At 37.5% G+C, this 26314-nt stretch overlaps 1 protein-coding gene across 21 annotated transcripts in view; it reads left to right on the forward strand.

The window, feature by feature from the left end:
- The window catches only part of DMD (dystrophin), a 984302-nt gene that overhangs the window by 429665 nt on the left and 528323 nt on the right, over window positions 1–26314 (forward strand). For all 21 annotated transcript variants that reach the window (XM_083438913.1, XM_083438919.1, XM_083438923.1 and 18 more), the window contains 11 exons: window positions 124–336; window positions 1016–1129; window positions 11920–12075; window positions 13140–13310; window positions 14907–15089; window positions 15871–16005; window positions 16925–17074; window positions 20401–20562; window positions 24068–24178; window positions 25845–26018; window positions 26143–26298. In XM_083438913.1, coding sequence (XP_083295039.1) covers window positions 124–336; window positions 1016–1129; window positions 11920–12075; window positions 13140–13310; window positions 14907–15089; window positions 15871–16005; window positions 16925–17074; window positions 20401–20562; window positions 24068–24178; window positions 25845–26018; window positions 26143–26298 — 1725 coding nt within the window. The remainder of the gene's footprint in view (window positions 1–123; window positions 337–1015; window positions 1130–11919; window positions 12076–13139; window positions 13311–14906; window positions 15090–15870; window positions 16006–16924; window positions 17075–20400; window positions 20563–24067; window positions 24179–25844; window positions 26019–26142; window positions 26299–26314) is intronic.

Below are 26314 nucleotides of genomic sequence, written 5' to 3' on the forward strand. Positions count from 1 at the left end.
TGGTGTTTATACATTTAAAAATAACCATAAGCATACTGACATATTTCATAATGTTAGACATTATGGTTTATTCTTAGACTGAATTTAATATAAGCCAATGCACTCTTATGATTTTTATTAAAGGCTTTGCAAAGTTCCCTGCAAGAGCAACAGAATGGACTCAACTATTTAAGCACAACTGTAGAAGAGATGTCTAAAAAAGCTCCTGCAGAGGTCAGTCAGAAATATCAATCAGAAATTGAAGGGATCCATGGCCGTTGGAAGAAGCTATCAACTCAGTTGACAGAGAACTGCCAAAAACTTGAGGAACTGATCACTAAGCTGCAACAGTTCCAGGTTAGCTGGAATTTTCTTTACTTCCTTTCTTTATTATTCATATGATGTCAGCTATGTGACATTTCACCTAGTGTCATATATGGAGTAAAATTAATCTTCCCCTATAGGGGCCTAATCCAAGAAATGGGGCTTGGAAGATGGGCAGGGTTGTATTGAATATTAGGGATACTAAGAGGAGACCCATTGACATTAAAAGTATGACATCCAGTTGTTCTGAAACTACACAGAAAGTGTGTGTGGTGGTGGTGGTGGGAGAAAAACACTTTTAAAAAGCAATGCAAAATCAAAAGAAAATGAACAGGAAAGATATTTTGATGGGATGAAATAACATCTCCCCCCCCATCCCTGCCTCTGATCTAATACATACAGACTATAAAGAATCTATGCATATCTGTACAAATACTAGTGATGGCTACTCTCAATATATACATTTATTTTACTATATATTTTAAATGATTTAGAAAACAAAATCTGGGAGAACTGCTATTTCCTGGCATGGTGATCAATATGGGTAGTAAATAGACCAAATAGGAAAAACAAATGAAATATTTGTTTACATTTTTAAAGAGAATTAGATACATTAGCAATCTCAAAGATACTCTTGATGTTTAGCCATGAGGACACATTCAGTTGTATTTTATGATTCATATAATACAATGCATTGCTTGTTCAAAAACAGAATGACTCTAAAACCCTGAAGAAATGGATGGCTGAAGTGGATGTTTTTCTAAAAGAAGAGTGGCCTGCACTCGGTGATTCAGAAGCACTTGAGAAACAGCTAGAACAGTGTACAGTAAGTCATGACTTTGTGTACATTTGATGTACGAAGTAGATCATAGCAAATGCAAAGTATCATCTGTATGTATAGCCTTCCTACAAATGCAATTACCGTCATTCTGCTTTAGGAGACAGTTTGTGTGGGTGTCAGAACATACTCCAAAACGCCTGCAGCATCCTGTTCTCACAATGGCCAACCAGCTGCCTATGGAGATCCCATAGGCAAGACATAGGTACAACAGAACTCCCTCCCCTTGTGTTTTCCAAAAACTGATGTCCAGAGACATGATACTGAAGGTAGTGCACAGCCATTGTAGATAGTGATATCCTTATCCTCCATGAGTTTGTCTAAAGCAGGGGTAGGCAACCCAAGGCCCGTGAGCCAGATGTGACCCAAACGCCTTCTAAATCCGGCCCACAGACGGCCCGTGAATCAGCGTGTTTCTACATGAGTAGAATGTGTGCTTTTATTTAAAATGCATCTCTGGGTTATTTGCGTGGCCTGCCTGGTGTTTTACATGAGTAGAATGTGTGCTTTTATTTAAAATGCATCTCTGAGTTATTTATGGGGCATAGGAATTCATTCATTTCCTCCAAAAAATTATAGTCCGGCCCACTACATGCTTTGAGGGATGGTGGACTGGCCCACGGCTGGAAAAGGTTGCTGACCCCTGTCTAAAGCCTTTTAAAGCCATCTAAATTGCTGGCCATCACTGCATCTTGTACTGTATAACCTAGTTTAACTGTGTGCTGTGTGAAGAACTATTTCCTTTTGTCTGTACTGAATCTTCCAACATTCAACTTCGTTGTTTCATCCCAAACTCTAGCCTTATGAGAGAGAAGGAAATAAAAAAATCACTCTGTTTTTTTCATGCCTTACCATGTTCCATTTTTTCCTAAACTAAAAAGTATCAATATTTGGCACAGTGTTGCATCTGCACCTGATTCATCCTTTATCTCACGTCAAACAAACCATGAGCTGTAGCCAAGACTCTTGGCTTAATGCTTGTGACTTGTTTGGGTCATGCTTTAGCTGAGATTCCTGCATTGCAGGGGGTTGGACTAGATGATTCTTGGGTCCCTTCCAAGTCTACGATTCTATGAAACCACAAGCCTGAGTTTGCACATAACACTTAAGGCAAACCATTGCGTAGCATAGGAGCATCAAGAGGGGAAGTTTTCTCTCTGTGAACCAACATACTTGTTCACAGTAAGCCATAATTTGATTTAGCATTGTATGAGATCAAGGTCTGCTTCCTTTTTTAAATTAGATGAGCTATTTCCCAAATATTTATTCTAACTGTCCTTCTGTTGCATTATGTTGTTTTATATAATGACTCTAGTTCAGGCAGGATTAAAGTTAAGTGACATCTATAAAACAATTGAAAGTTAAAGTGTTTTTTTAATCGACTGGCTTCCTGGGCTGCTGTGATTTTCATTAAAACAACAAAGCATGAAAATACCAGAAATATACCCTCATAAAACATTTGTTTTACTATTATGATGACCTCTAGCATGTGAATTTTTCTTTGGAGCTGTTTTCATTTTGTACAGAATATTGATAATAGAATAACTATCTAATGAGAAATAGCAAAATGTGTATACCAACTGTTAAATTTTCTAGCTATCCTTTTGCTAAGGGGAAATAGTATGAAACATTTAGTAATTCTGTCATTATTCTCCTTCAAATGTTAAAAGTGCCAATAACTTTGTAAGAAGAACAAGTAAAAAAAATATGTAGGAGTTATTTGTCTCGTGAAACTTCATGTTAGCATACAGAGCAGAATATTTTATGACAAATGTCAATCAAAAGACATGTAAAGGAACCCAGTGTAACTGACAATCTCACAAGAATGGTGAAGTTGATGTAATTATCCAATTGCTGTCTTTGCTTGCATGTTGGTACATTTAACAAAGATTGCTTTGAATTCCTGTGGTGGATGGCTCCACACAGCAAGCTGTTCATATGTACAAGAGTCCATTACAATAACCTGTTGTTTCTTAAATGCAAGAATAATGTAGAGTTAATAGAGATTTTAAATTCCATGTTTAGTCTGTGGACAGAGGGCCTAAAAATTGGATAGTCATTACTAGCTGCAGTGATGAAATGAGAGGTAGCCTTTTTTAAAATGGTTTATCACCCCACTAAAATTATTAGCTGCCCTTACCATCAGTAATGAAATAAAAACTTTTTTAAAAAGAGAGAGTTATAATAGTATTTACCAAAATAAATCCCCAAACCTAATTATGTTAAAAAAACCCAAAACCTCAAAACAGTTGTTTCACAACTTTTCTCCAGTTTGGCTGGGCTCAAGAGGTATCACATTAATTAGAAACTATAAACAATGTACTGTAATAACTTCTGGGTACTTCACTGAAAAGATGCAGAACAGGGAGTACAAAACCTGTAAGGGTTTTTATTTTTTTAGATTTCGCTTATGGATAAAACTGTTCATAGAGGTTGAGGAGATGTCTTTCTATTACACCCCCCCCCCCTCAAAAAAAAAAAAAAATCCTCATTCAGCCTGCTATCTGATATGGTCAGTAATTGATCATGATGTCTTTCCTGAGGTAACATACCTGGTATGAAACAGTACTCCCCATTCATCTGTCAGCACAGTTTCTTCTAATTATACAGACTTTAAAATGGAGATATCATTGGTACCATATTAAGGGGATTGAAATAATACTGTTTGTTCTATTTATACTGTTGGTTTGACAGCCTGCGCAGTACAATTGTTGGCCATGTTGATGGTTGATAATGAGTAGCCTTCACTGAAAAAGTGCCTTAGTTGTGTAAAAACAAAGAAAAGGAGCCAAAAATACATAATACTCAAATATGAGCAACAAATGGAAAAACAGCTTGACAAATGAAACATATCTACATGAAATAAGTCAGAGAGATGAAAATCAAATAAATTTGATTCCTTGGCAATCCTTTTTATTATGCCAGTATGTTGCTATCATACCTTCATTCACATGATAAAAGGTTGTAGAAGACATATTGCCATGGACACCAAATCATTTTTCCTATAGAAAAAAGACTGTTTATACAGACAAGACAACTGTTGCAGAACTGGTGCTGGTTTTCACGTCACCTGCTTATAATCCTGGTCCTGTAATAGGCTTCTGTAGGGAAGACATTACTAATGGCCATTTCCACTTGAATGATGTAGAAAATGTAGTTTGCAATAAAATAAAAAAAGGGTAGATGACATGTATGGGTTGTTAAAAGTCTGTATAAGCCATTTTCCCCAGTGACCACTGGCCATAATAATGCAGCACCTATCTCAGGCTTCCTCAACCTTGGCCCTCCAGATGTTTTTGGCCTACAACTCCCATGATCTCTAGCTAGCAGGACCAGTGGTCAGGGATGATGGGAATTGTTGTCTCAAAACATCTGGAGGGCCAAGGTTGAGGAAGTCTGACCTATCTCATGAACCATGACATCTGCATCCATGACATGCATGTCAGGCTGTATGTTTTTGGGTGTTTCAACAATGTTATCTATATGTGAAATCTAAGAAATAAGATTTCCCCCTTATATTATTTGCAAACTCCGCATTTTCAGCACTGTTTCCCACTGAAGACAATCTCCTATATAGTGTCCTTGCCTCATTTTCAGCTTAATAATTTACAACACTAAAAAGACTTCATCATTGTGTATTGAAGATAAAATTTAAAGGGTTTTCTCCTCTCCTCAGCTCCCTTGCCCTCACCCCACTTGTTGTCGTCGTTTAGTCGTGTCCAACTCTTTGTGGCCCCATGGACCAGAGCACGCCAGGCACTCCTGTCTTCCACTGCCTCCCACTGCCTCCCGCAGTTTTGTCAAACTCATGTTAGTAGCTTCGAGAACACTGTCCAACCATCTCGTCCTCTGTCGTCCCCTTCTCCTTGTGCCCTAAATCTTTCCCAACATCAGGGTCTTTTCCAGGGAGTCTTCTCTTCTCATGAGGTGGCCAAAGTATTGGAGCCTCAGCTTCAGGATCTGTCCTTCCAGTGAGCACTCAGGGCTGATTTCCTTAAGAATGGATGCGTTTGATCTTCTTGCAGTCCATGGGACTCTCAAGAGTCTCCTCCAGTACCATAATTCAAAAGCATCAATTCTTTGGCGATCAGTATTCTTTATAGTCCAGCTCTCACTTCCATACATCACTACCTCCCCCCACTATTACTGCCCAAACAAGTGTACAGGCTGCTTCTACTGAGGATTGATAGGCTCAGGAAATGTGAGAATGTCATTAGCATACCACAAATTTTCTTTGGAATTCATTTTTGAGCTGAATTCTGGAGAGCGGAGGGAAAAGAGTAGGTGTGCATCCATTGAGAATCCAGATGAAAGGATTAAATCTAAAAAAGTTACCCTTTTCATTGTAGAAGTAAACAATCCCAGCAAATGACATGCCTACTCAGAAATAAACCCTATTGATTTCAATGTGTCTTACTTGCAGGTAAGTGATTATAGGATTGCAGATTAACATATACCTATAAGTTATGTTATATTGTTCACAAAAATGTTAAAAAGGCAACCAATGAAATTCAAAAGCTTGTATTGTTTTTCTTTGACAATTGTGAGTTGTTATATTGGTAAATATTTGTTTTATTTTAAAATGGCTATGGACAAGAGTGTGAGGAAAGGGAGAGGACAAGGGCCGCCGGGAACCTTAAGCCTTTGTGCTTATTTCTTATCTATTTTTTTTAAAAAAATATTCATTTTTCTTTTTCATTCATTACATACATCTCAATTTCTTAACATTTACTATATATTCCTCCCTCCCTCCCCTCCAGGGCTTCCCCCAATGTCCGCTTCTGGTTTGTTTCTCTTTTCACCCACTTTGCTATCTCCTAACAGAAAAAGTTATTAATAATATAACATCAAGTCTAAAAACCTAAAAATAAAAGTAAATACACTATAATATTTCACTGTTTTCTAAACATTTTCTAATACTAATAATGTGAATGTTTATTTAAATCCTGCCATTTATTTTATTAATTTTAATAGGATGTATATACCAGAATGGTTGATATTCATAAGAAGCTTACATAGAATACAACTAATATAGCATCTCCCTTCTGAGATAGAAGGATGGTCAATGTACAGATTAAAAAGGAAAATATTTTATCCATTTAAACTGCCTGGAGTTTTTATAACAGTGAACCAGTATATCAGTTTTGTTAATTAAATAAAAAATTAAACAGACAGCCATTTTTAATAATGAGTATTGTGGTCAGAGTAGAGTAGCAGAGTCTTCAGAGTCATGTCAGTTATGATTCTTCTCTGTTGACATTTAATTAATTAACCCCCCAGATGTGCTGTTGCTATATGATCTCTCAAAATCATGGGGTAAGAATACTTGAGAAATTAGATGGTTGTGAATTCCAATATTAATTGGCCTGATTTGCATCTTCTGGAATAATGTGTGAGCCAGAACTTAGTTTTCGCTGGCTTTCACACTTCTTGATTGTACCAACACAGTTCTCAGCTAAAAAATACATTTTAAAAAATACGCTTAAGATGCATTTTTAGTTTTGGGATGAAAGTGATTTAAAAATATTATTTAAATACATATTCAAATTTTCATTTGAATTATTAATTCAGAAACTGGATGGAACAGAATGAAGGATGAGCTCGTGCAAAAGTGACATAGACAAAAAATAGACTGATTCACCAGTCTTTACCTGGAACGTTTTCTCTAACTGAGCATGTGAACTGCCCTCAGACCCCCGGGTATAGGGCAGTATATAAATTAAATAAATAATAATAATGTCCTCACTATGAATAGAATTCTCTGAAAATCTCAATGTGGAGCTTGTCCGCATGGCTTGTTTTTTTTTTCTAATTCCCATATTGCTCATTGGTGAGAAGCAAGTTCTTATCTTACCATTTCGGCTAAAAATACAAATTATCACATATTATATGCATTATTATACACACATATACACTTCCAAGTTTCTTAAACCAACACATAAGCAGATGCATACAGCAATGTATATAGCTGTATAAAAGTACCTATCAAACTATGCTGTAGACATATAGTACCTCATGGGACTTGCGTCTTTCCCACATATGCATAGAATGTACGTATATTTGCATCTAATTCTGCATCTAATTTGGCTTTCTTTCTTTCTTTTTTTACAAAGAAAGCCTGGCAATGTATGAGTGGCTTGAACATAAATGGGCACTCATTGCAAAGAGGCATCACAATGTGTTGAAAGCTTGATTGCATCAAAACTGGCATAATAGTTAGTGAAGAATTCATGCCTTTCTGAGATGTGCCTGGATGTGGTAGAATTCTTGCTGGTACTGAAGCCCAGCAGGATCAATGGACTGCTTGCATCTTTTTTATGGAACTAGGGTCCCCTGATTTTAGTGAGATGCTGCTTTGTCAAGTATTTCCTTCTGCCAAGCCTTAGGCTGATCACACTGGTCCTGTGGAAGTAAAGTAACATGGGTTTAACTGGGAATCGCGAATTAGGAAAACATCTCTCACAGCAGTCGATCAGCAACAATAGAGAGATATGGCAAGCAGAAAATAAAAGACAGGCAGCCAAAATTCAAAACTTTTTTTTGAAAAGATTGTAGATTCAAAATGGGTACACTAGGAAAGACAGCATGTCAGTAATCAGTTCTAGAAAGAATATGTCAGCTAACTAATATTTTAGCTACAATTATGGAAGTTTCACATTGAGTCTAACTTGGATCTTATGGTTGTATTCAACTAACTTTTACTCAGAGGAGACCCATTGAAATTAAGGGAATTAATTAATGGCTAAGGCCATTAATTTCATTGGGTAAGAGTTGGTGTATGGACTTGTGAGCCAGTGGGAAAGAGAGTGAAGTGGTGTGGGTGTGGGTGAGTGTTTGTAAATAAAACAACTCAGATACTGGGCAGTTTTTGATTGGGATTAAAGTTGGTGCTGTTTTCTATTTGGTCACTAGGTGGTGGCAGGAAGTAAATATATAATGTACTGCCATGTGATTTCTGTTGTGCAGCCCTTATGAGTTTCATAAATTCTGTGTGATGAGCATTGTATCCTTTCCTCTGGGGCACTCTATGCTTCTATTGAAATGAATTATATATACAGACATTTAGATTTTATTTTCCTCTGACACTGTCTGGCTTGTTTAATTAAGCTCCCTGATTCAAATTTGTTCTAACTTAAGACCAATAAGAAACAAATTGTGTAATCAGCAAGAAAATGTAATGACACACAACAGAACTCAGAAATTATCTGACTCAACTAGTTTCAATTTTCCTTGAACTAGTCTAGTTTGAATATTCTATAAAAATTCTATTTATATTGCCTGTGTTGTACTTAATCTATTCCAAAGACGTATTTTACAAATCGGTTTTTTGCTCATAATTTTACATGCTCCACTGCCTCAGATGAACAAGCTCTGTGAATTGTGTTTTTCTCACAAAGCTTACAAGTTCTGTGAGAGCCCCAGTAGAGGCTTAAGACATCACTAAGTATTGATGTTTCTGTCGCAGGATTTACAAAGTATTCTAACTATCCCAGAAGTGTTTGCAATTACCATGAATCTTGCAACCTATAATAATCTATATCTATTTCTCTCACAGAGTTTATCAGCTCTGAAAACTGTTCTCGCGTATTGTGTACATTCTATGAACCATTAACCCCTAAGGTTAAAAGCTTGTCAAAGCTTTCACTTTTTACACAGCACTCCTAACTTTCATTAAAGTATTTTAAATTATACCTGCATAATCTTATCTCTGAAGCTCAGTATAATGTTGTTTAAGCCAATTAATAGCTCTCAGACCTCAGTCTCTGTGATACTTCTGAAGAAAAGGGAGATCAGGATTATGTGGTGGCCTTTGGTACAAATGAGGACTCCACACCCTCTGAGGCAGCCAGACACCACTTTCTCAGTGCCCTTGTATTAGCTTCGATTCCTCTGTCTTGCTTGTCTGTGAAGTCCCTCATCCATTACAACAATCAAGAATGTAGCTTTTTCTCTATGGTTGTCACACTGGTTTTCTTTTTCACTTTATTGCAGTGTTCTCCTTCCTTGTGTTCTGTTGTCTCTATTGCAATATTAATATTACGCAGCTTGAAGCAATAGGATGCCTACAAACTGACTCCTCTTGGAATAAAAATTGCCCAGATCCATAAATATTATTCAGAAGTTTTACATAAAAGAACTTGGTTCAAAACAGAACATAAAACAATGAATTCAAACAGTTGTATAATATCAGGCACATGTCCAGCACAGGTTTCATCATCTTACATAATTGAAATAATTCCAAACAGACCTAAAATCAGGTCTGTGATTCTGCTCCACACAGACTCCATTAGCTTGGAGCTGTTTTTCTCTTCAGGAGAGATATCATTAGCACTTCCTTTGTTCTCTGTGTCTTCCAAAGAAAGGCTCAAAGCGATGGCGATTTGCAGTTGAATACCTCACATAAGCACCAAGTGAGAGCTAGCAGAGAACATTCTAAGTTAACTATCAACCCATTTACACTTAGAGAGCTCTTCCTAGCTTCAGTATATTCCTGAATGGAATTTTCCATGTTAAACCCTCAGTAGTTCACATTCAAACACATACAGAGCATATTCAATTTCAGTGTCAATTAAACAATTATACTTAACAGTCTCATCTTCGTTCCTTCATTTTGTTCCAACTTTCTGCTACCAAATTTTCACCTTTCATTGCTAAGATGATTCAAAACTCAACCATCCATTAAACTTTTGGAATAGCCTTTTAATTCCTGTGTCCTGCTGTAACTAAAGCTTTTTTTGTTGTGAGCTCTTCACTCTTAGCCATGGTCTGGCTTGTCAATAAATGCAAATAAATAAAAAACAAAGATCTCCCCTCTTGGCCTCCTGAAATATAATGCTAGTGGCATCATCATATTGAAATTCCTATCTAGATAATTTTCTCCTAATTTTTAATCAGTGCAAAGTAGGGGGATTTTTTCTTTGCTGGGGAAGGGAGGTTAGCTCAGGATTTCCAAAGCTAACACCAGTATTTAGACCACTTAGGGGGGGAAAACACCATTCATAGTAACTGTAATACAGATGAGTTGACTTGGCTTTTCCCCTTTTCACAGACAAATAATTCACTTAAAAATAAAATAAAAAATCCTGCCCACATCCTTAGAAATGTCAAGTTTTATATGTGTGCTGTTATTTAGCTACCAAATAACTTATCAGCAACCTTCAGTTTGTCAGGGACCTTAATTGAGAGAAGTCAACTGCAGAGTGAAATGTTTACCAGGCCCTCTTTGAAGCCCTTAATAAGTTACATTTTGCTCTGCCAGGCCTTCAGCATTTCACCATTACAATAAGAGAAAGCAATCAAAATATTTCAACTTTTTTTTAAAAAAAACTTCTGTTTATCTGTTCATATCATCCTAAATAATCTCGCCTCTTTTTGCCAAAGTAAATACTGTTTTTCTAGGCAAATAAAATTTACAAGAAGTAAATTGTTCAAGTTCAGTTTCTCAGTTTTACATTCATAAAACTGTGTGTCATGCTGAATTTGATAGATAAAATACTTTTGTTTTACTGTCAAAAGGCAGTTTCTGCTAGTATTCTGGATTTCCCTGCGAGGGAGATTATTCTGTTAGCAAGTTAATTTATATTTTGTGTCATTGATCCCTGCTACAGTGGTGTAGCTAGCCGTATGGGCACCCAGGCGGTGGGAGGCATGCTGGGGCAGGACCCACTGTGTGGAGCCAGAGCCTGCATGGAGTCCTCCTCCCACTGCTCCCCCTCAGTTGCAGGCACCATGCCATCCGAAAAGGCAGCGTGGGGTTCGCGTCCACGCTCCGTCTCCCCCTCAGCCACCCTCCAGTTGAGGGGGAGACGGCAGGTGGGCGAGGGCCCCACACCATCCTTTTGAAAAGCACAGCGCCTGCAGGAGTCCACCTGCCACCTCCCCCTCAGCTACAGGGTGGCTGAGGTGGCAGGCGGACATGAGCCCCATGCCACCTTTTCAGGTGGCACAGTGCCTGCAAGTGTCTGAACCGCTGCATCCCTCCCAGGAGAGATGCGTGGCTCAGGCACATGGCAGGCACCATGGTAAGTGCTGCCCCTGCAGTAAGTGGTCGCACCCTGCCCCCCACTAGCTACGCTAGTGTCCTGCTACAGCATTTATTAAATAAATGCGAGCATATGCAATGTATATTTGTATTCCTTTTGTCATATGCTTGCTTGAGTTCTGGACTCCTTCACACTGACCACAATTGGGCATGTCTGTCTGGTACCTCTTTGAGGTCCCCAGATTTGTCACCTGTCACCTCATGCTCTGATTGCATAGTCTAGTCCCCAGGGGATTTCTTTTGTAACAAAGAAAACTGTCAAGGCCCCTAGTTGCTGTTCTTCACCGTCTGCTCTTCAGTTTTATCCTATACATTTCTAGAGTCCTTACAGATGTGGGTGGGTGAAAGCAGATTTTCCTCATACCCTTACCTACCGCCCAGATTAGGACTGCAGCTATCATATTTTTTAAAAGGCCTATTGTGTCACAGCAAGATTTCTTATAGTCTTGACAAGTGGTTGCAAATTGATCAAGAAAACAGAGACAGCTGCTTAATTTGGAGAGTCATATTTTAACTTACCACAGTTTGAAGTTGATTTAAGATCTTGGCTAGTACCATAATTCCCGAGGAAACTATGGTTAACGTGCTTGCTGCATGTGTGGATCAACAGGTCACAATATTGTTTAGAATATTACCAAGAAGAATTAAATTCAGTTTAAATTTATTTAATTGAATGTCTGTATATTTTGGAGGGTTGTAATTCAATGCATATCTTTTTTCTTTTTTTATCCTTTAGGCTCTAGTAAATGATATCCAGACAATCCAGCCCAGTTTGAATAGTGTTAATGAGATTGGGAAGAAAATGAAGAACGAAGCAGAGCCAGAGTTTTCTTTGAAAATACAAACTGAACTAAAAGAACTGAATGCTCAGTGGGATCACATTTGCCAACAGGTACTCCATCTCTTGCTATCTTCTCTGTGTGCATAACTACTGAATGTGAGAGGTGGAGCCAGACATTTGTGGTTCACACTAATTAACCTTCTATCTTAGTAAATTTATCTACCATGTCAAAATGCACGCAGGAAAGATAGATTTGAGTGCTAAAGTCTGACAATAATATAATGTATTATAATTGCAAATAGAGAGCTTGACATAAGCTGGAGCAAATAAATAAAATCCAGCAAGGTATGACACCTAATAAACAGTTTTATCTTCACTGGCTTTTGCTTTACACAAAGTATTTTGTAGCATTCCTATCAAAAAAATAAGGAGCAATAAAGCAGCATTATGATTCTGAGTTACACCGCTTGGAACGGCACATTATAACATCTGTCAGTAACAAGCTTCTGTCTGTTACAAACTTCAAATGCCACAAGTTAGACACAGAGAGCAGAAAAGCAATTGTACTGAAAAAAGGCAAACGTAATGAAATTTTCACCGTGTCATTTTTCAAGACAGAAGGCTGTAAGATCTTATATTACTAAATTGGAAAGAGAAAATTTCAGTAGAAAGAAGAAAGAGTGAACTTCATTTTGGATTACTTACCATATAAGATGATGCATGCTTCACATTTTTCTTACACTTTGTCTACTTGGCAACTTCTTGGCATCTATTGGCGCCATTTGGGAAACAAGATTTTGAGTTGACTCCAAGAGCAGAAACCCCATTAACTTGATGCTTCCAGTGTTAGGAGGAGAGGGGATATTAATCAAATCTGCACTGGAGGTCCGGGGAACCTCAAAAACAAAATGAGAGGTGGTGTGGAGGCTGGAGGAAAAATTAGTGAAAATTACCTCTCCCTCCCTCTTTTCTACAGCAGTGGTCTTCTCTAGATCCACATTCCCCCAGTGAACAAAAGGAGCCCCTTCATTCACAAGTGGGAAAGTCTAGATTCAACCCTTCTTTAAAATCTGTCTTCCTTAAAATTGAATCTTGTTATGCTAGGCATTTACTTTAATATTCAATTAATGTCTGAACTAGTGTTTACAAGAGGAAATCATGTTGTTTTCTTTAAGGCCTATGCTAAGAAGGCAGCGCTGAAAAGTGGTTTGGATAAGACTGTGAGTCTTCGAAAGGATTTATCAGAGATGCATGAGTGGATTACACAAGCAGAAGAAGAGTACCTTGAGAGAGATTTTGAATATAAAACACCAGATGAATTACAGAAAGCTGTTGAGGAACTGAAGGTAACAAAATACAAAGTGACTTGTTTAATTTGTATCTGATCTTCTTCTTGAAGTTATTGTTACACACAATCTGTTTGTTCATTTGAAAGAGCTGGGTATTTGAGCTTCACTTGAGAACTATTAAATTCGAAGCAATAGGTGGTTTAAAGTAATTTCACTTCAATTTAGCATCTGTTATAAGTTTTTTGACTCATCAAAGAATTGCATTTCTATAAGTTCCCTTCCCCCATGCTTAATTGGATTTAGTGTTGCATTTGTATATGTCCTTATTGTTTGTGGGTACCCACATCAAATTCTGCACCTGTTCTCATATGCTTCCATTCTCTTTTCTATGATAATTGCATCAGATGGTATATAATTCTTGGGCTATTATTCCTCTGAATGTAACTTCTCCCAGATGGAATTCAGAAATTGTAGGCACTCATAAATGGGAATAAGAAGGTTGCATTCAGCAACAATTTGTGCTTTCATTTTGCTTTCCCACAACATATAGAACAAGTGACAAGTCCCTGTTATGCTAACTTATCCCTATAAATTAGAGATGTTACTTAGGAAAATGTTCCCATTGAATATAGATTCATTTCATTCCTTGACTATATTGTGGGTTTTCTCAGTTTTATCTGATATGGATATTAGTGCATATTGGCAATAGTACAGCCAGAGCTGTTTGGCACCCTCATTTAGTGCCATTTTAGATATTGGCAATGTGGGGACATGTTTCCTTGTCCAGCTCTTTAAACCAGAAGCAAGGATAGCAATAGCTGTAATAAGAGGAATATTTCCTACAAGTTTTACTCGGGGTCACTTCAACAGCACTACAAGTTGCCTTGTAAAGATTTAGGCACCCATGTCAAGGAAAGCCTGCTATGTAGCTGAGGTAAGGACACAGAAAGATGCACACAGAGTGTGCATGGTATGTGATTATATTACTTAAGACAACAAAATGAAATGAAAACTCAAAACTATACACCTCATATCAATTATACCTGAGAACACAAGAACGGGCTATTTTCTGTAGTGGCTCCATGTTTGTAGGATGCTCTTCCCAGGAAGGCTTGGCTGGCAGCTTCATTATACACCTTTAGGAATCAGGCAGAAACATTTCTCTTCAACCAGGCCTTGGGCTGATTAACCCCAGAGTAGTAGCCACTACCAAATAATGAGGAAAGGAGCTTGCCAGATCTTGAATAGGTGGGGAGGAAGAGGAAGTGGAGGGGGTCTTAATGCTTGCCTTGAACATATGAGCCTCTACAACAGGCATAGGCAAACTCGGCCCTCTAGATGTTTTGGGACTACAGCTCCCATCATCCCTAGCTAACAGGACCAGTGGTCAGGGATGATGGGAGTTGTAGTCCCAAAACATCTGGACGGCCGAGTTTGCCTGTGTCTGCTCTACAACATGAATATGGAGCAGTGAAATTTGAGCAGAGGGGCTACTGAGATGATCGCTCATCTTTTTAACTACTGCTTTGTGGCATGGAAAATCAGGCAAAACTATATTACGTTCTTTTCAAATAATGCAGTGTTTTTACCCCAGGATCCACTGCTTTATTTTCAGGTATCATAATGGATTATTATACATTTATGTATTTTCAGAGAGCAAAAGAAGAGGCAACACAGAAAGATGTGAAAGTGAGGCTTCTCACAGAGTCGGTGAACAATTTTATAGCAAGGGCTCCACCTGCAGCTCATGAGGCCTTAAAAAAGGAACTTGATGTTCTAACTAGGAACTACCAGCGACTCTGCAGCAGGCTAAATGGGAAGTGCAAAACGTTGGAGGTCAGTTCCTTCTCCTGGTAACATTAGAGCATTCCAAAGTGTAACAGAAAAGATATCAGCTAATGGACAGTTGTCGTGAATCAATGTTTACCCTCATAAGTCTTTAATATAGCCTACTGCAAGCTAGTGCCCTCCAGCTGTTTTAGACTACTATTCTTATCAACCCCAACCAACATGGTTTCCATGTTTATCTTAATCAGAATTGAATTACTTTTTTTGTTTATTGCTAAGTGGATTAAAATATATCCTAAAAATTATGCCACTTTCCTAGGATTATTAAATATATTCCCATAACTTCATGGTACAGTTTAAAAAACCCCATTATTTTGTTCTTCCTTTGTACTTTAATATACAGTCATACCTTGGGTTGAAGTAGCTTCGGGATAAGTATTTTCAGGTTGCGTGCTACAGTGACCCGGAAGTAATGGAGCGCGTTACTTCCAGGTTTTGCCGCTCGTGCATGCACAGACGGTCAAAATTACGTCACATGCATGCGCAGAAGCGGCGAATCGCGACCCGCGCAGACACGGGTTGCGTTCGCTTCTGGATGCGAACGGGGCTCCGGAACAGATCCCGTTCGCATCCAGAGGTACCACTGTAGAATTTTGAAATGACCTGATTTTATTTACTTTTTTGTGGCATTTATATAGATAACCCAATAACACATGTCCTGGTAAAACAGCGTAAGTTATAGGTCTTTTTGTTTGCAATAAAATGTTTTTTAAAAATTTCAAGCATTTCTGTATTAAAATTCATTTCTTTTTAAAAACTCATTCATCAGGAGGTATGGGCATGTTGGCGTGAATTATTGTTATACTTGGATGTTGAAAACAAATGGTTGAATGAGGTAGAATCAAAACTCAGGGCAACAGAAAATATTCAAGAAGGCACAGAAGAGATCTCAGAAGCACTAGATGTAAGTACTGACGTTCTGGTTAGGAACACACAGACCTTTCCAATAAAAAGTTTCTATGTTAAATCAAAGTGTAATATTCTTCAATGTGTGCTGTGATCTATGCACCCATATGTATATTTTCCATGAATTGTGTTCCATTAGATTTTCAATTATTATTATCATTGCTATGTACTAAAGGTAGATATGAGCACACAGGGTTCAGATAGGCCACAGCATTCTTAGAGTAGAATTGGAGCTGTCAAAAAGAATAATGTAGTCTTCTCAACAAAAACAAAGATGTTTAATTCAAATGCTTTATAAACTTATGCTTTGTCTGGTGCACGTGCCCTCCCAAATAACTTATACAGACATCCACATCTCTATATAAGCAAATCCAATGGCAATTACTCCCAAGCAATCTTGGGTAGGATTGCAGGTTTTTGTACTCTACAATTAGATCCTTACATTTATCACATTTCCCTTGTTTTGCTGCAGATGTCTGACAGACCCAAAGTTTTAATAAAAGCCTTAAAAAGTCTTTTTCAAAGGTCCCAGAATCACTCCGGTTATTAAAAAACATTGACAATTCTTGTTTTAAAAAAATGAAGGAGTAGCATCACAAATTCAATAGTTTCTAGTTACCTGAATTGGTTGGTTGTGCTGATGGTCAATTCAGCAAGGTAGCATACATTATAGCCACACTGTTTATTATGTTGATGTGGTATCTAAGCCTTTGTTAATGTTTGCCTAGTCACATTTCGGATAATTTGTGCCAGAAAATGTTGCACTGATGAGTTTTATTTTTCTCATGAATACTCTTCTATTTTAATGGAAATGTAAGGTTTATTGCTTCTTTTATTTTAACAAGAGCTTTGAAGGCTCCTTTGTTTGGTGTAAGGGGAATGGCAAAAACAAGTAATACAGTTTATGGATGTTTCAGTCTCTGGGTACATTAATGCAACACCCAGAAGATAACCGCAATCAGATTCGTGAGTTGGCACAGACCTTAACTGATGGTGGAGTTCTGGATGAACTGATCAATGAAAAACTGGAGAAGTTCAATACTCGGTGGGAAGAGCTACAACAAGAGGTACATTTTAAGAAATAATTTCCTTCCCCCATACTTTTCTCTTAAACACTGTGTTTAACAGGAGAGCTGAAAGGTAAAGGTACCTGTCTTATAAAATACTGTGTTGTAAAGATGCGGACAACAGTGTTGACGCAAGAAGAAACTAGCAAAAGTTGTGACAGCTTTGGAAGGGACCGATTAACAGATGCAGCTCTCTGTATATGTTTTTTGTTTCTTTTTATATGTGTATAAGAGGGTCTACCTGGTATCAATTTTTCCAGGAAATCTACATACATGTCTTCTTATTCTTCTTCGGCGATCACTCATAGCCGAGTAAGATTGTCTTCCATAAAAACGGTTTTAACAATGAGTCCGTAAGTGACTGTGAAGGCCAATTCTGGACCCACACGCAAAGCTCTCAAGTAGGCAAGAAAGACACTTTTTAGTTTAAGAGTGAATGGTCAGTTCCTTTAAATTTGGCAGCCCCGTTTCATGATGGAAGACGGGGCAGAATGGAAGTAGAGCATAGCTTAGATGTAAACCTGATGTACCCCCAAGTGGCAGGGGTGGCTGGTCCCATTTTGGCACCTGTGCTGAAACAGGAATTGCCACATCCTGCCTCCCCCCACCCACGCCACCATTTCTGCCACTGGGGTATTCCGCAATGCATAGGTGCTTCGCTTCTCTGCCTGGGGACGGGTAAGATGCGTGGCAGTGCTACATGCTAGAATGCCTCCCTCTTGTCTGTGAGAGGGAAGGCCTTCAGCTGGCAGCAGGAGCAGTGGGAGGACAGAGCTCCGCCTCTTGCACTCCTGCCTCCTTAAGGTGGGTGCTTCACCCTGCCTCATGGGCATGCCAACTCTGCCCCATAGGACTTTATATAATTTAAATGGGCCTTAAAGACTCAATCTGTGTTGTATAAATAATGCTGTATATATATAGGTGTACATTGCTTTGTAAACCATGTTGGGATGAATATATCTTGAAAAGTCTGTAAGTTCATTAAATTAAATAAATGGAAATAAATTCAGTAAATAGAAAACAAAAGAAATGGAGCATTCACATGAAAACAAATGGAAAAACAATTTTCCCTTGTGAACCTCACTTTAGAAGGCAGCAAAATTTATTTGGAATAAAAACAAAACAAAAGAGGAATCCTAAAACCCAATGCACTATAAGATGTCTAATAAAATAAATCAGCAGTTTAAGAACACTTGGAGTGCAAAATCAGCACAGACTAAGAAAAAACAACACTTTCTTAGCTAGCATTTCCATATACCTGCTTACTGCCCTTGACTGCCCCCTCCCCCCCTGCCCAAGGAAATATTGTCTGCACACAGCACCGCTGTAAAGGTAGGCAACAGCAAACAAGGGGATAGCAGAAGGGGGGGGGGGGAGAGAAAGCATGGGATAGAAAGTGTTTTATACCCATTTTCTGCCCAACCAACCAGGTTTCACAGGAAGCAATCATGCAATAGTTCTTTGACAACCCGAGCTGTTAATTGTTATGTTCAAGGGGTGGGGGTCGGAATGTAAGGAGGCTGACCTCAATGGTAGTGAATGTGGAAAGATAAATATTTGTAATTTTCAGGCAGGTCACAGAAGACTTAAATGAGAACATCAGATTCCCAAGAGCCAGAGCACCAAGTTTAATTTACTAATCTTCCCCCTTATTTTTGAACATCCAAATCCCTCCAGTTCCACATAACCCTCCTAACAATCAATTAGCATAACACAGGACATTGATAAACCCTCATCACAATTCTTACCCCCAAAGGCGCTCCTCTCTGATGCCAGCCAACAATCCACATGGTCACTCTCTGGGTTAATTAGCATTAACAAAAGAGCTGGCCAGCTCCTGACACTTGTGCGACTGCTGCATGCTTCTGTGACCAGTGTGTTGCCTCATTGTGGATAAAGCTGGCAGGAGGAATCAAAAACACTGGTAATTAAACATTTTCCCTTTGAAAAACACCCTCATTATTATAGCACCCTCATTAAAATGTAAAATGATATATATTTTTTCATTGAGTCATATATCCTTTTTCTGTGGTTTATTGATTGGAAGGTTTCAAATAAGCTAGATGGGTTTTCTAAAAGCATTATTAGTACCATATACAGTGTGCATGTATGACAGAACATTTGAAGTGGCTGAGGTAATCCTGTCCTGTGTCCCAGAATATAAAAAAGATATAAAAGTGAGCTTTCATAATACCATTACCACCGAAATCCATGTTTGTTTTACAAAGCGCACAGCAATTTGTTCCTATTTGTGTGAAGACTACATTCCATTATGAACCGTCACAGGAAAAGAAATAACGAAGGACGTTCAGCTGTTCCCTGTTGGTGAATGCTTTTATAAAATAGTTTTTTTCATAACATTACTTTCGAGTCCTTGACCTCAAGGTTACACTTCATATGGCCTTGGAAATATAACTGGTAACTCTGATGTGTAGTGTGACTTGACCTCCAGGTTTATTGAGTGAATAGAAATGTTAGGTTTATAGCCTATTAAAAGAATGAATAATGCAGAGTCAATGCAGATAAAACTAAATTATGAGAAGGCAGAATATGAAAGAAGGTGAAAAACTAAGCTGAAAATCGCATGTGTCATCATCTTAAACTATTAAGTATGAAAAGAGGGGCAAAGGGAAATGTAAAACCAAAGAAGGTCTTAGTAACCATATTGTGGGGTTTCGCTAATGTCATAGGGCAGGCTTAAAGTAATGTGACTTGCTATAGTAGTAATAGGAACAGTCTGACTCTTTCTTTCCCCAGTTTTTGTAACATTTTGCTGAATGCGGTACCATTAAGAAATATTGTAATAAGGTGAGTGAACCATAAAGAGTCAAGAAAAAACTTAAGAGTACTAATCATTTCTGGGAGTACTACCATTTAATCCAGGCTCTAAGAAACTATTTATATCCTATGTGAGAGTTTGTTTTATAAACAGCACTTTCATCCCTCTCACTTGTTGCAGTGGATTATCTGTAAGTGGACTATGATGACGGCAACTTTGTTCTGAGCAAAGGAAATCTCCTGACATATATAATGAGATCAGGAGCTTCCTGAGGCTTCAGAATGAACAAAACTATCTAATGGCAGGACTTAGTTTTGCAGTCTTCTACTCACTATAGAATTCCTCACTATTTGGTTTGGTTATTTAGGGAATTTTAGGGAAGTTTGACTTTTTGTGGTTATTTATTTAAAAAACAAAATGGCTGGCAAAAAAAGACGAAATTTATCTTACAAAAAGGTGGTTGTGTATCAGTATGAAATTCCTGTGTGTTTTTAACAGCATTAAAGAAAAATTGAATGGCTAATACTCTTTTTCCTTTATTTTTCAGGCTGTGAGGAGACAAAAGGTTCTTGAACAAAGTATCCACTCTGCACAAGAGATTGACAAAACCCTTCAGTTAATTCAAGAGTCTCTTGCTTTCATTGATCGACAGTTAACTGGTTATATTGCCGACAGAATTGATGCAGCACAAGTACCTCAAGAAGCACAGGTGAGTCTTGTGGACTTTAGTTTAAATAGCTTTATCATTCAAGTGGTCAGTATGATTCCTTTAATTTGGTTGGCTTTTTCCTCAAAAATGACGATTTCTAGAATTTTCAGCAGCTGGGGTTAGGAAGCATAATTTGCAACCCATTTCTTGCAAAACTACTTAGTGGACTACAGATGTGTATTTTGCAGCAAATTCATGTTTTTAGATTTATTTTATCTGTCCTTATGCTGACACAAAATTATTATATGACACTAATATAAACTCATTAAATGTTTGTGAAGGTTGTGCTATAACCTTGAAGCAACAGCATGAATACTATAACTCCCTATAGTGCTATTTTTATCATGCCATAAATGACTCATCATCTTTACTACTTTTAGTTAACCTCTTAGTAAAGCAGATTAGATATCCCATATATAGTTATTGAGTTATGCAATCATTGATACTGGATAGTTACATGCTTGTACAATCCTATATAGTCTACTCAGAAGTAAGCCCCATTGAATTCAGTGGGATTAACTCCCAGGAAACTGTATAGGATTGGAGCCATAATCTCATATAAAATGAAATAAATTAAAGAATATTGCCACATCCTTCATTCCTTAACTTTGTGTCTGTCAATATTTGCTTCACATTTTAAGAACATTTCTGAAGTACCGTACGTAACTTTCATTAATTGTATTTGTAAGAAAGGATACATTAGCCAAAATGAAACACAGATTTCTGGAATTGGGTGGAATATATTAGAAGAATTTTAAGATTAATGCACAGTTTATATTTTGAATTAAAAAAACCCTTCCCTTATGTGAAAATGGTGGCTTTCAGACATCAATAATGATTGTACTGCAAAACATAATTTGTTGTGATTTTCAAGGAAGTCTTATAAGGACTTTGATAAACAGATATGGCAAAGATAATAAATATGGTTCTAGCTCAATCCCATTTTTGACTTGGGAGGCAGGTATGTTATAAGATTAGTTTATATTTAATGCAGCAGTTATTTTCTGAAACAACTATATTCTTCACTTTAAAATAATAATCTCCTAAGGATGCATCAATTTGAACAAGTCCCTAATATTCCCTGGGTTCCATAACCTCTATGCTAATGAAATAAAATATATTGCTAACTTGAAATCAAGATGACATGGAAGGCAATGGATATGACAGGCATGAAGATAGAACCTTAGGTTTGATTTAATAACTAGTTAACTATTGGGAAAATACAAATCTGCCATGTACCAAGACAGCTTAGCTCAACATTGTCTGCACTGACTGGCAATACAACCATCTTTACCACCTTTTTGCCTGCAATGCATGTGCTCTACCTGGACCGTACTCTAAATAAAAAAAAAAAAATCAATTAACTTTATATACATTAATTGGTGAACCATTTTCAATAGGCTTGTGTCCTTTCCCCCTGGAAGCATAATGTCAAATTTTGTTAATTCTCTTTACATGTTGTAAATGCATTACAGCCACAATAGCAATAAAGTAGTGCCTCTCTGTCTCCTCTTCTCTATAGCATGTTAGATAGTTTGCATCTTTCCTTATCAGCAGCCTTATTATGCATACATAAAATATTCTAATGGGTGGGTTATTCCATACCATTTGTGGGCTTGTTTTATCCATCTCTGATAAACCAACTGTGCTTGTGTTTCATCACAATAGCTAGACTTGTCCAATTTATTTTATATTGAACATACATGAAAAGATGTGTGTGTACTAATAATTCATATGCATCTGATTAACTGACTGATTGGAAACTTAATAATACTTTATTATACAATGTCAAGTATGAATTGTCAACCGGCAATCACATGGGCTAAATCTGCCTCCTGAAGTGTGCACCCCCCCTCTTTCCATTACAAACCCTGTTAATTTCTCCTAGGGTTGATTAAAAGGGTGCGAGGAGGAGACTTTTCCTCCTCCTACTTTTCTAACCCCATACCCACCCCTTTTATCTTCTATTTCCCATTTTGGTAATGGACAAGAGTGAAAGCAGAGGAAGAGTCACATAGAGGCTTTATTTCACTATATTCCACCCCTTTTAAGCATGTTGAGTAGAAGACCAAGGAGAATTTATCTATGTGTCTATATGCCAGAATGTGTCCACCTAGACAATAGATCTCTAGATTGTTAATGCTGCACCTTCAGGCGAGGCAACCTGTTTTAAATGAGACACCAGGCGCATGGAGCACTGCATGGGTTGGTTTTTCTTACATGCCCAGCTTCATGTTTTAATCAAACCTTTGACTCTACCCTGCCCCATCACTCCAAGATCAAGGTGGAGAAGAAAGGGACATGCAAAAGAGACTGTTGTCTTCTATGTGAACTCCTTGGTGTATCTGTCCTCTCTTTCCATAAATATCTCAATAAATAATGTTGGGCAGAGTGTGCTCCAAGATTGGGAGTGTCCCCATGTGCTTGTCAGACTCCTCTCTGCATTCATGTTAACTGCTGGTGGATAAAGTCGCCTACATAGTAAATGAGAGTATGAGGAAAAAGCCAAATTGCATACAGTTTCTTGCTTTTACCACATCTGTTCATTTTCAGTTAACAAAAATACTATTTGTAACATTAATGGAATTACAGACTTTATGTTCTTGGACAGAAGATATATCCAGCTTTAGCCTTGTACTTCTAGGGAATAGAGAGAGAGTGAATTGCTGAATTGATTAAAATGTGGTCTAGATAAAACCTTCTGACAGATTTTCCTCCCACATTTTGCAGTAATGGTTCCTAATATTCATCTTGATGAGAAAGAAAGCTGCCAGATATTTCCTGGTATAGCTGTTCTCTCTGGTAATTGTTTAGCAGTTCATCCACTAGCAGATATTCATTTCCAACAATTTCCTCATAAATTGGTTTGAATTGGTCTAAATTAGCTCATCTCAGTGTGTAGGATATGAATTGTTTTGTGTGACATTGCATTGGTCAGTATTGTGCAAGACATTTGGTTTCTTATGAGCCTACTCTATCATGAGGTGTAAAGGTTTGAAATTTGCATTGGAGTAATTTCACCAGTCGCTGGTTTTTGTTGGAAATAACAGACAGAAATACTTGCTGGAAAAATCACTGAGATTATTACACTTCATATACTTGCTTCAGATTGGTGTTGTGTATTTATCATGCTTTTTAAAAAAACAATTATTCTACTATAACCCCTTTTTGTTCACATTTAATTGTTTCTATAGTTATATTTAGTTTTCATAGGGATGAGAATTGTAACCCTGATGGAGAAGCCTTTAGTATGTACCTACAATGCAATTTAATTGTTCTTTTCTTCAAAATATAGAACAAAGTTATACTTTTTTGTTTTATGTCCAAGTGGGCATAAGAGATACTATCATTTTAAAGCAATAAGAAGAATATACCAAGTAGAGCACAAGACAGTGTCACAATCTTAGTAATTTCATATGATTTATTCCAGAGCCTGGATCTTATATATTTCCCTGTCAAAATAATCTACTTTGATTTTAAACACATCTTTTTTTCCGCCAAACAGAAAATTCAATCAGAGTTGACAAGCCATGAGATTAGTTTGGATGAAATGAAAAAACGGAACCGGGGTAAGGATGCCACCAAAAGGATATTCTCCCAAATCGATACTGCACAGGTTTGTAAAATTGGCTTTCTTTTACATACTCAGTTCGAATCCCTTCTTTAAAATACACAAAACTAAATAAGCAATCATTGATTACATGTGAAACAGCTATACTTTCTATCCACAGGGTGGTTGGGGGGTTTTTTTGGATGGGGGGAGAAAGTCCTGCTTGCTTAGCTTATAACATTATTATTTGATTTACAATGAGACCAAGGAAAAACCAGCATCTATATAAAAATGTGTAGGGTTGAAGAGCCTTGTTTTAGGGAATTCAGAACGGATGCTTTTGTTAATGCAAAATAAACATATTTGAAAAACCTCTTCTTGTTACTTTCATCTTCACAAATACCCTTCTGCCAGAAAAATAAATTATTTGGTCAGAATTTTTTTAGCTGTGAGGCCAGATCAGCAATCCCAAGAGAGTTTTAAACTTGCTGTTTGCTTGAAGAGCACGCCTGATGGCAAACATTTTTTGAAGTAGACAGTGATTTTAAAGAGCAGGTTCTAAAAAGGCATGGCAGTCAGATGTTCCACAAATTAAGAATATAAGAAGATCCTGCTGGATCAGACTCATCTAGTCCACCATCCTTTTTTCTCTGTGGCAATCAAGTTGCCTGTGGGAAACCTGCAAGCAGGACCTTAGCATAACAGCAACCAGCAAATGGTATTCAGAAGCATTACTGCCTCTGACTGTGGAGGCAAAGCATAGCTATAATGTCTAGTGGCCATTAGTAGCCTTATCCTCCATGAATTAATCCAATTCACTTTTCAAGCTATCCAGTTAGTGGCCACCACTGTCTCCTGTGGGAGGGAGTTCCAAAGTTTAACTATGCACAGCATGGAACATTTCAAAGACCTTGTGCAAGCCAATTCACCATGAGCATTTTTATATTTATCCCAACCTTCAGGTTTGGGGAAAAGAAAACGAACAAAACCATACTTTAATGGAATGCCACACTAACTTTTTCAAATTTTTTGCCAGTGGTTAAAGGTGATAAGTCATATTTACTATTTTGGTTCTTATCTGCTCTGTCAAGCTTACTGTAATGTAGTGCAGTGGGTGGCGATTCCTGTTAAAAAGAAAAAAATGCTATTCATGTGCAGCTTACCATTGGATTCTTTATTTCTAAAATGGATGCACTGTGCATAACTTATGTTGCCTAATAATAATAATAATAATAATAATAATTTTATTTATATTCCGCCCATCTGGCTGGGTTAACCCAGGCACTCTGGGCGGTCTATAGCACATAAAAAATTGTAAAACATTAGACATTAAAAATTTACCAATACAGGGTTGCTTGAATATGACCTGAAACTAATAATACACTTGCAGACTAAATATTCAGAGGAAATGCAACTCAATATTACAACCTATTTGATCGTTTGTGTGAAATGACCTAGCAAGTAGCATTCTTTAAATTCTTGGAAACTTGCTACTAATCCAAAGGAAGCTGTACAGGAGGGCACAGTGTAATTGCTTGCTAAGCTGCCTAGACATGCTTTCAAAAGAAAAATAAAGGAAATATCCAAGTTTCTCCTTAGTATGTGGAAGCAGAACTGCTCTGTCCCTTACTTTAAAAGTCTTCATAAAATCATGACCGTGACTGTATTAGCATAATGACTTAATCTGCATACTTTGCACCCCTCTTCCTTTCATCTCATATATTATTTTCAGAAAAAGCTACAAGATGTCTTCATGAAGTTTCGCTTGTTCCAAAAGCCAGCCAATTTTGAGCAGCGCTTACAGGAATGTAAAATAATTTTAGATGAAGTGAAATCGCAAGTGCCGAAGTTGGAGTTGAGGAGTGTCGAGCAGGAAGCAGTGCAATCCCAGCTTGATCACTGTATGGTGAGTATTTCCAATACAATAATAGTTCACATGTAAGGCAACTTATTGGACTATACCTATGACGTTTTGCAAAAATCAGTGTAATTTCAGTGAAATTAAACATTTCCTTTTCTGTGTTGGCTAGAAATTGTATAAAACTCTTAGTGAAGTGAAATCTGAAGTGGAAACAGTCATAAAAACTGGGCGTCAGATTGTGCAAAAACAGCAAACGGAGAACCCAAAAGAACTGGATGAAAGGCTAACAGCTTTGAAATTACAATATAATGATTTGGGTGCCAAGGTATGTTCTACGCTTT

This window comes from Podarcis tiliguerta (assembly GCF_965153285.1).
Source record: "Podarcis tiliguerta genome assembly, chromosome: 4".
NCBI classification, from domain to species: Eukaryota; Metazoa; Chordata; class Lepidosauria; order Squamata; family Lacertidae; genus Podarcis; species Podarcis tiliguerta.